General features: G+C 33.8%; 2 protein-coding genes across 9 annotated transcripts in view; one reads left to right on the top strand and one right to left on the bottom strand.

Annotated features, from left to right (window-relative positions):
- Positions 1 to 1,240: 1,240 nt before the first annotated feature.
- Positions 1,241 to 11,052, bottom strand: part of LOC129805583 (cytosolic carboxypeptidase Nna1) — a 42,195-nt gene continuing 32,383 nt past the window's right edge. For all 6 annotated transcript variants that reach the window (XM_055853610.1, XM_055853604.1, XM_055853607.1 and 3 more), the window contains 2 exons: positions 6,021 to 6,616; positions 1,241 to 1,657 (listed from right to left, as the gene is read on the bottom strand). In XM_055853610.1, the coding sequence (XP_055709585.1) occupies positions 1,300 to 1,657; positions 6,021 to 6,616 (954 nt within the window). In that variant the 3' untranslated portion in view covers positions 1,241 to 1,299. The remainder of the gene's footprint in view (positions 1,658 to 6,020; positions 6,617 to 11,052) is intronic.
- The window catches only part of LOC129805591 (glutamine-dependent NAD(+) synthetase), a 71,780-nt gene continuing 62,272 nt past the window's right edge, over positions 1,545 to 11,052 (top strand). For all 3 annotated transcript variants that reach the window (XR_008752096.1, XM_055853624.1, XM_055853623.1), the window contains exon 1: positions 1,545 to 1,611. The gene's annotated coding sequence lies outside the window, so the exon portion shown is untranslated. The remainder of the gene's footprint in view (positions 1,612 to 11,052) is intronic.

The following is an 11,052-nucleotide window of genomic DNA, read 5'->3' as shown; positions in this document are numbered from 1 at the left end:
ATCAATTTTTACCTACTTATTTTCCAAAATTGATGCGCTGTGAATATTTTTTAAATAATTTGGATTTTTAGAATACGAATCCGCTATCTATTTTAGAATTTCACAAAAGTTCTTTTCTCCAGAAATCCTTTTATTAAAAATGGCCACTTGGGGTAAAAAGTAACAAAAGGCATAGAGCAAAAAATAATAAAAAAGCGAAGCAATTTCTGATGTCTCACGGCGAAAAGAAACGTCATTACCATGTCTCGCCGCTTGTTGTTTGCATTGGTCAAACGATTTGCAGTCTTTTGTGTGTTTTTTTTTCTAAAATAGCTTGAAAAGCGCTTTCCTCGTTTTCTCACTTTTCTCAAAGAGAAAACGGTGTTTTACAAAGGTGTAGATGAATAAATTTTCCATGAAAATATGTTCTCTAGGTATTTTTTCAAATTTACAGAAGCCTGTAATGAAGCGAATCAAAGTATGATAATACCCAATGTCTGGTACTATTTGCCCCAGCATTTTTGAGAATGGTCATAAAATTACCTTTTACAAATTGGCTCGATAAACGTATTTCTTTACAAAATAGAGGAAAATGACTTTCATAAAGTTGTAGAGCGGTAAATTTCCTATAAAACTGCGCTAATTAGAAATTTTTGAAGCGCTCGAGTAGCTTGTGAAAAAATAAAATATCCGTTTTGTGACTTTTTGCCCCAGTCTCCTCTACTTTTAAGTAGCCAAAACCTGAGTTGATTAAAAATATATATGTGAGATGTTATCTGTCTTTATTTCAGTTTAACCAGAAAATTTTTATTTTTAATAAAAAGAATAATATTTTAATTAGCTATATTTGAAATTCTATTTATCTCAAATCGTGCAAAATTTCAAATTTTAGTGAAACACCGTTAAAACATTATTTGAATCAAACCTGAAACACATCACTGTATGCAGTAGTACAGAATTTTGCTACAATTTGTAGATGGCTCTGCGCTTAATTGTGTCTGAGCTCAATTGTATAATTAGCAGTGAAACCGCCGGTGGCGTTGAAAGCACTTTGTCAAAGTTGTGTTTTTATTTCTCGCGGATTTTCGTCACTTTTCTCCTCAAATAATTTCACTTATTTTCACCTCAAATCCAAATTAAACTATCGTGAGAGACTGCTCATGCTGCTGTCTCACTACTAAAGTGTCATTTTCACTTTGCGCAGAGCTTACTGCGAAGTTCTGAACGACAGAAAAAGACCACGAAAAAAATGTAACTATCATGGGGCTTGATAAAAATTCTTGTATTCCAGGGATGATTTACAATGTGATAAATTCTATCCTATTGCTTGCTACTTTTGCTCTTTTTCCGCTTGATCTTCGTCCGGACCTTCCTAACGAATGTCTTGGCATTTTCAGAGTCACTGTCGGAAGTGTCGTGATTCTTGTGGCGATTTGGACGCATCTTCTTGGACTTCTTTCCGGGCTGAACAGCTGTCACGACAATTGCTCCAGTCCGGAACTTATTGGGGGCCTTCAGCTTGTGACCCGAGTGATTGGTGTTGGGTACAAGAGTTCCCACGAGGCTCTGTGGCGCCAAAAGTGCTTGGCTTGGCACGTCGCGGCTTTTGGGGGTCTTGGACGATTTGGCCAGGTGAGTGAAGAAATCTGTAGCCTTCACTATTTTCGTCAATGTGCTCCTGAAAGAAATAAGGCTGAGTCAGGCTTTGTTTCTTTTGTACGACGAAGGGTAATTTGGGAAAGAGTTTCAAAACATTGCTGTTTTACTACGCGGTATTTTTACGGCAAATACAGTTGATTTTAAATGTGTAAAAAATAACATCTTTTACACATTTCTTTTTAAATCATTTTTCAGTAGGAAAAATAATACAATTACTAAGTAACCTCTTTAGGAAATTTAAGGAATATAAATCATTTATGACTACAGTAGACTCTCTTAAAATCGGGCATTTGGGACAGAAATGTCACCCGAATTACAGAGAAATTCGGGCGACAAGTTTTTTTAAATGGAATGATTTTTTATTCTTCTGCATACACATATTGAGTTTACACACTCATATCGTAAATTGCATGAAAATCTCTTAATAATATTCATATCCAAACTATGCCAAATTTGAGCATATTTGATTCATTTTGATAATCATAATCAAACTTGAAAAATGACAACAAACTTTTTTCAAATGTAACTGGTGCCCGGATTAAGAAGTAACCCGATCTGAAAAGAGCCGAATTAGCGAGAGTCTACTGTATCTTAATTTGAAAATGAAACAAATTCCAGCTGCAGTACTCTTGGCAGTACAGTAGACTCTCGCAAATTCGGCTCTTTTAAGATCGGGCTACTTTTTAATTTGGGCAGCGGTTACATTTGAAAAAAGTTTGTTGTCATTTTTCAATTCTTTCTACTGTATTTAAAGTGTTTTGTAAAAACCACAACTTTTACTTGTCAAATTTTCGTGAAATCAACACTTTCTTCTCTTTCTTAAACGTATTGAATATGTCTATTGATTATTGATTCTTTTGCACTCAAATATAATTTGAAATTTACATGGTGGTTAAATGAATAAGAAAAGTGCGAAAGAGTGGCATAGACATCTGCAATACATTTGAGAAAGAAAGAAAAAAGGACGTGTCAAAAAGGCACAAATTTTCATAAATCATCAAGGTGACTTTTACCTCCGGGACTGGCATGGCTTCCCTGCTGTTCGTAAGCTTTTCTTTAATTGTAGCACTTAAGGATGGATTTTACCGATCCTATCTATTATGTCCGATCGGTAAAGATCATTAGTAATGGTGCCAGTCCAATGAAAAAGTGACCATGTTTTTTTTTAGCACATTACTGTTCTCAAGTACTAAAAAAGACCACGTCTGTTCCCATACGTCATTTCAAGGAAAATAATGAGTAGAGAATATTAATGCTGCTCGCCGACTTTTGCGCACTGAGAATTCACGAAAAAACTCATGAAAAACCTGCGAAAACCCGCGGTTGAGGCTAAAGTTGCTAATTGTATCATGCCACAAAGCTGACATGACAGGTTACTCCACTGACTGAATGTCAGATGGCATTGTGATCGAGTGAAAACTTGCTCGGAGGGAATATTCGAATTCGGATTTCGGTTTAACTTTTCTTTTGTGTCGGTTCTTGTCATGACTATTTCGTGATTTTGAAACACGACGAGGATTGGGGAAAATATTAAGTTTTTGTATAGAGAGAAGAACCTGATATCTTGTCAATCATGATAAAGAAAATGTAGAAAATAATAGTACTATTCCAATGAAAAATGAACACTCTTTTAGCACTTTACTGTTCTCAAGTGTTTCTACATGATCGACTTTTCTTTGTGTTGGTTTCTGTTACGACTTTTTGTCGGCTTTAGAACACGATGAGGATTAGGCAAAACAGTTGAGACAGGAACCAACACAAAAAAAGTCGATAATGCAAAAGTACTTGAGAACAGTGTAGTGAGTGTCACCCCAATGTTCGAAGAAACAATGCTACTCCAAAGCCAAACCAAACCTATTCGAAAATCTACCGGAAGCCTAAAGTGCAAGTTCACGTACTAGTCGCTTTAGCGCTGACTTTTCTGCCATTTCGAATTTCGGTATTTTTGACATTTCAATCATTAACAATGTCAACAACAGTGTGTAAGCAAACGTTTGCAAAAGTGAATTTTTGTGGAATTTCAGGATGGCAGAACATTTGAACTACAATTTCGGTTTAAACGTTCTAACTTTCAACTTGTTTTTACGTAAATTCTCTCTGATATAGCTTCGAATCGGTACAGAAAAAACCTCAACCGGACAGTGATTCAAATCGGAAATTACTGAACGAGAGGAATAGGTCTTTCTTGACTTTTTCTCTTTAATTATTGTGAAGAGTTTAAGAGAAAAAGTCAAGAATGGTTTATTATTCCATCCACTGTATGTATTAAATTTTATCAGACCGATAACTCACTGAAAACTAAAACAACTGTGACTAACAACTTAAGAACTTTTTAAAATAATTTCCGACTAAAGCTTTTTACTGGCCAAAACAAGGTGGAGCATTCTCATACATTTTCCGTACAAAAGTATGGTATATTTTTTCTTAAGTGATTTTTTAGTTTTAGTATAAAGCCAAATGCAATCATTTTAAAACTTTTACCAAATGAAAGAGTATCTAATGTTATGTTATTGGCTCAAAATTTATAATGATTGCACGAGGATAACAGTTCCTAAAACTTCGCAATTTTTTGAATTTTTCTGACAAATTTGTAACACCAGTAACATTTTAAATTTAATAAAAATATATTCTCTGTACATGCCTACCATTTTGTGTTACAGTAGACTCTCACTCAATCGGCTCTTTTTCAATCGGGCGTCAAATTTTGGTGACAATTTTCACGCTTAATTATGAAACTAATTCGCTCAAATTCGCTGTAGTTCTTCCTATTTTATCGTGATTCTTTATAATTGAGCGCTTTTTGTGGAATTTACAAAGGCTTTGGCGCTCAATTCTATCGCTAAACCGGATGACTGTATATTTATTTTTGTGGGATCTAAGATTTAAAAATTATAAAGAATTTAAGAAAAATATACCATTTCTGAATTAAAATGCTCCATCCGTTAGTTAATCATCCTAGAGCCAAAATCATTTATATAAAACCTGTAAAAACTGCTACATTAGTGATTTATAAATGTGTACTTTCCTTTGTTGTTAATGGGATTTTTATTTAGGACGATTTTTAAATGAGTAACAGAATAAAAAAAACTATGAAATTCACAAGAGATTTACTGAGGGAAAATCAATTAAAAAGGGTGGCAAAGATTACTTAGATGCTATTCCTCCAAAGTACTTCCGCATCGATTATCGTTTACCGGTTCTCACAACCTTTAAACTGATTTAGAAATCACTCAAAAGATCGCCCAAAATAGTTTTAAAAGTAATAAAATTGATTGCCGGATAAGAGTTAGTTGTCAATTATGAAACGGATCGGAATTGATTGAAACTGCTTAATTTTTATTGGAAATTCCAATACCATTTCAACGAGCCGAAACATGATATTCGGTTACCATAGGAGTAATATAATTGAATTTAGGATAAAATTAATTATTGGTTATGAATCGGTTTATGTTTGCCAGCACCAGGTTTCAGGAATTCCAAGACCTTTCTAACGAGCCCAAATGATACCATTCGGTTGAAAAATACGCTCTCTAGACCCTTTTTAACTTTTGACATTGAAAGAAATCGTTATTAGGAATAATTCAACGGTATTTTCGTATATGGACGAAATGTCTGTTTGGGTAATCTCTAAATGATGTCCAAAAATGGAAAAATTGCATGACGCGTTGTTGGTTTTGGAGGGTTGGGAAGGGATGGGGGAAATTGTGGGCATATTAAAGGACCTAGGATTGACTTATGGGGGGTCCTCTGAAGGTCCAAGTGTCTATCTCTAACCGTTTCGACTTTAGGCGTGATAACGGCCGGTCAGACGGAGAGATGGCCAAACAACGTGACAATATTTCCCAGAAATCGTCTGAAATGCGAAGATTTATTGAGAATAGAGATCTCCGGGGGGGGGGGGGGGGGGGGGGTAAAAACCTTAAAACTGGCTATAATCAGTTCTCTCTATCTCAAAAAGAAATCTGTTTTTAAACCATTTACTAAAAGTTGATTCTGAGTTCGGATTCTCAAAAATATCGGAACAAATAGCGCTATTTCAATAAAAATTAACATGTTTTTTTTAGTACTTTGCTGTTCTCAAGTGCTTCTGCATTATTGACTTTTCTTTGTGTTAGTTCCTGTCTCGACTGTTTTCAGCAGTCCTCTCCTCGACTTATTCTAAAACCAGGGTTTATTTTATTACGATCTACAAAACCCGAAAACGCCAAAAGATCAGGCTTTTCATTTTGGTTTTATAAATTGCAGTATCTCAAAATTGCAGGAATATATTATTGGAAAGCTAGAGCTTGAGTAATAAATTACCTACATGGCGTAAAGTATTACTTTGCAGCGTAATTTAATCAGAAAAAATGTGAAGAAAAGAAGGTGAATTCTTTACATACTTGGGCTTTCGTTTGCTCTTTCCCTGATCTTCTGGCAAGCATTTTGTTGGCGTGGGGAATGTGGCAGTATTCCTTCGATTTTTGTTTACTTTCTCACTCAAACTCTTCACTTGAACTGCACTTCCTGCAATTGTCACTTGCTTCCGAGGAGTTTTCTTATCACTGATTGCTGTGGAAGCTGCTACAGCATTTTGTCTTTCTGTCTCCTGCCAGGCTGCTAATTTCTGAGAGCATGCCGTCAGGAGACTTTCACTGTCATAGTCTTGAGTCCGGTGGTGATTTCCAGTGGCTTTTTTGCTGGTAATTGAGGAAACACCCCAGGAAAGGGGTCTGGATCGATCAATTCCATTTGTTCCAGGCCAGGCTCCTGCCCAGATCTGCTTCTTGAGCGACAGCTTCAGCTGCAGGCTATCGGCTGCATCGTAGTTGATACCATCTTGAGTAGAATTTGTGATTTTTAGCGTGGCCATGCAACGATTAAAACTGTGCCAAGATTTAGCACGTTTGCTGATGTTTATTGGGGGAAATTCCGATATTGATTGGGCAGCACCTTCAGGCACTCTTGACGGCTTATCTCCAAGCTCATCATCAGTTTTCTGCATCAGAGAAAATTCTTTCGTTAACTAATTTAATAGAGGTTAAACGTGCAATGTCTTTGACTTTGATGATTCTCAAAATAACTCAAAAATATTTCTCACGTTTTGATTGAATTTTCTGAGATGATAATTTTCTAATTAGAAATTCTCTCTACAAGAAGAATTTTATTGACTATATATTCTTTTCAGAGAATTTTAGTGTTCTTTCGTTTATTGAACTTTTATTAGAAAGCTTGAGAGTAAATGTTTAAAAGGTTGTTTTTATAACATCTTTAAAAACAGTGCTCAAAATGATACAACAATTTTCAAATACTCATATGTTCAAATTATTTAAATTTTCCACTTTATTTTGATGTCAGAAATAAGGTCGATTGAGACGATGAATGTTTATGATAATAATGATACTGATATAATTTACTCAATGCTAAAATGAAGATTAAGATTAAATATTAAAATTTAGGCCAATTACTTTATAATTAAAAACAAAAATAAATTTTTATATTTTCCGAAATGTATTGTATAAAGAAGGCTTCAATTTTTTAATTTTATTTTTAATTGAATTCAATGTTTAGTTACTTTTTTTTTCGTTAATAAGAGGTTTTATTTTAGGTTTCTTTGATATAAAATATTCCAAATGAGTATAGGGGAAAGCGCGCTGCCTTCGGACGATTTAAACTTCGCACAATTCATTTTTTTAATGTGTTATAAATGAATTTGACCCATTATAAAAATTATATTTTAATAGCTTTTAATTATATTTTAATGCCTCAAATATTCAGAAAAGTTCTAGGAACAAGAGAAATTATTCACAAGAAAATAGATAAAAAGAAATCATTTTCCAGATGAACGTCAAAATAAAACAAATTGAAAACTGTTCCAGCTTTGTGGAGTTCTCAAAGTCGTGAATAAGTGTGTTATTCCAACGAAAAATGAACATTTTTTTTAGTACTTTACTGTCTCAAATATTTCTGCATTATAGACTCTTCTGTGCGTTAGGTCATGTCATGACTGTTTTCTCAAGGTCTCGCCGTATTCGAAAACCACTAAACAGTCGTGACAGGAACCAATACAATGAAAAGTCGATTATGTAGACAACGCTCTTGAGAACAGTAAAACGATAAAAAACATGTTCATTTTTCATTGGAATAGCACCAATTCCAAAAGCATCAAGCTATTCCAATGTAAAATTAACATATTTTTTTTAGCACTTTACTGCTCTCAAGTGCTGCTACATAATCGTCGCCGTTTCATTGTGTTAGTTACTGTTACGATTGTTTTGTGGTTTTAGGAAACTGACTAGAATTGTTTAAGAACTGGCAAGGACTGAGGAAAACAGTCGAGACAGGAACCGGGGCAAAGAAAAGTCGATAATGAAGAAGCACTTGAGAACACGAAAATGCTAAAGAAAAATGTTTAAAAGAAAGATTTACCCTTATCATTTTACTTTAAAATAGCAAATAATTCTAAGATTTTAATATATTTTTTACATTGTGTTTGAATGATGAAAAATAAAAAGCCCATCGAAAAATAGAAAAAATGGATACTCATTGCTCACGAGTTCAAGCTTTCCGAAATGTTTTCTTGTTACTTTTTTGTTTACCGGTTCATAACCGATTTTAATTGTTCCACTGATCTTCTTAAAATTTGTCCTAAATTGCATAAATTATTGCATTAATTTAAGTTCGTCAGGGATTTGAGGACTTTTCTAACGAACTTAAATACTCTTACTGTGTGAGAAATACACCTTATAGAGCTTTTTTTTAAATCTTTTAACTTATCAATAGCGTTATCATGATTTTTTTTATGCGCATTATGATGAAATTTCCGTCTAAAGTATCTTTTAACTTTATTTGATGATCAGAAACATCTTACAATGTGTCCAATAGTCGGCCTGTACTGGAATTCTGTAACTTTCGTGGCATTGTCACGCGTGAGTTCGAAACCTGACAATGCCATTTTAGCTTTTTTTTGTCATATCATATGAGTTCGAAAATGCAATTCATTGAATTTTTAATGAAATCCCTTTAATTGATGATTTTATGAAAATACAGTACGTCTTTGTTGATTTGTTTAACAACATTCATTGCCATTTTAATTGCCAGAAATCTCAAATATGTGACTTCTGACAATGCCACGTGAGCTGAAATGGTAATATCACGGCTACAGAATCGCATTTTCGAAAAAGCTCTCTAAGATTCGAACCCAATTTGTCACATGGCATTGCCAGAGCGTTACAGAATTCCCCTTCTGATAATCGAGAATATTTAGGTCGTACATGTATCAGTCCAAACTATATTTTATATAGGATAGGTGGGGCTACTTTAAGCTAGGTCCCGGTCAAAATCCCTAAAGCCAAAATCCAGAAAGCCAAAATCCCGAACGCCAAAATCGCGAAAGCAAAAATCCCGAATTCTTAAAAGCGTCATATAGCTACTCCCACGATTGCACCTGTGCTTGCTGAAGGCAAAGGGAAATTTTCTTGGGAAATTATTCTACACATTATCCTCCATATAATTTCATCCCTTTCACGATTTCGAACATTAGGGATTTTGGCTTTCGGGATTTTGATGTTCGGGATTTTGGTTTTTGGTTGCCTCCGTTTGAGCTATAGGGCTACATTGATATACGATTTTTCGCATTTTCTAAAGGAAATTGGGCTTTAACGTAACAGAATTTTGCTATACAAATCAATTGTAGAACTAAATAAAATAATTGTAAACCGCAGTTTTCTTTAGAATTATGCGAAAAATCTTGTATCAATGTAGGCCAACAGAACAAAAATTACCTCGCCTCCCCCTACACTGAAAGTTTAGGGGTATAACATGGTTTTCCGTTAAACATAAAAATAGAAATTAAAAAAGACTAATTACAGGACCTTTCTCCTAGCTTTTAAGACTTCTACAAACTAGGAACAATTAAAAAATGCTTTTTTAAAGAATTTTTTCCCTACCATTATTGTGGAAAGAAATGTTAAATAAAAACAGCATTTTTTGATGAAAATTGATTCTATTTAGAAGCCAGCAAGTGTTTGATGATTTTGAGCCAAGAAATTAAAGGCTTCTTAGAATTTTCAAAAATTCTTGAACGTTTTTGATATTGTTTATGAATTAATTTGAAGAAATTTAATCATCTTGAAAACGGTTAAAAATTATTTTCTAAAACTTGTTGTAACATTGTATTTTCGAAACATTAGTCCAAGATGTGCTGTTGTGTGTTAATTCAAGTCGTGTCACCATTTCGGTTTCATTTAACCGTTTTTGTCAATAAAAGGTGCTAATGAAAATTCTTATGGAAAAACCACAAACTTAAGATATTTGATGTGATAGCACATCACAATTTTTTTGGTTTTCGGAATAATCTTATGACAAAAATTGCGACGAGGACATAAGTAAAGACTAAGACCATAAGCGACGCAACCTTTTATGATCCAGAACATGCCAAGTATATCAGGCTAGCACGGGCTGTCAGACTGAAAGCTTAGCTCAGTTTGAAAAGACTTCGAAATTCTAAATAATAATAATAATCAATTTCAGTGATTTTCGTATAATAGATTATTTGTCTTTAATATCTAATTTTAATTCAAAATCTTGGCAATAAAATTGAAGGGTTTCGAAAACCAAATGAAAGATATTTTTACTTCTCATTTTATCCGCATGATGGCCGAATTACTTTCGAATTTTGAAGTGTTTCGGAAGCAACCACATCTGTTTTTACTTTATTGTGGGAAAAAATCAATGTAATAATGCTCATTTCACTCTAATTCCCCTCATAATCACTGAGTAATACTTTAACAGCTTCTTTTAGTGTATTTCTTAAATTTTCTCCTCATTGTGCGAAAATTTATTTCGAAAATTCGAAACTGAGTTTGAGTTTTTCGAATATCCACGACATTTTGTGCAAAAAAGTTCTATTTATTTTCTATGCAAGACACTTAGAGAATCAAACTCCAGCTTTGAATGGGAAGATTAAGTCATATGCTAAACTGTAAATATGAAGGCCTTCTAGGGTCGAAGGAACACCTCTTCGACAGGGAACCCCTATTAACACTTTTGTCAAAATGTTGAAATTTATTTATTGCATCTAACAAAATCGAAGTAATATGACGTTTTTCATTAATCTGCGTTTTGCGATAAGGATAAGTGTTCAAATATCGTATTCCAAATGGAATAGAGTAGGGTGTCAATAAGTCCTGACCCGAGTTCTTAAAGTGTCAATAGATGTTCCTTTCACCCTATCTCTACAATCTTTCGCAGTTGTTAAAAATGATATTCGGATAAGATCTGGCTAACAATATTGGTAGGGTATTTAGATTTATTTTTCAAATAACTTGCCTATAATTTTTAAAATAAAACGTAAAATAAATCGTAATCTCGTATCTCATCGGATGTCGTACTAATGAATCTGGCCATTATTTAAGATTTTAAATAAAGCCTAAT

Source organism: Phlebotomus papatasi, chromosome 3 (genome assembly GCF_024763615.1).
Source record: "Phlebotomus papatasi isolate M1 chromosome 3, Ppap_2.1, whole genome shotgun sequence".
In the NCBI taxonomy this organism is placed as follows: Eukaryota; Metazoa; Arthropoda; class Insecta; order Diptera; family Psychodidae; genus Phlebotomus; species Phlebotomus papatasi.
The sequence above is the reverse complement of the archived record's forward strand: the minus strand, read 5'-3'. Positions and strand labels throughout refer to the sequence as shown.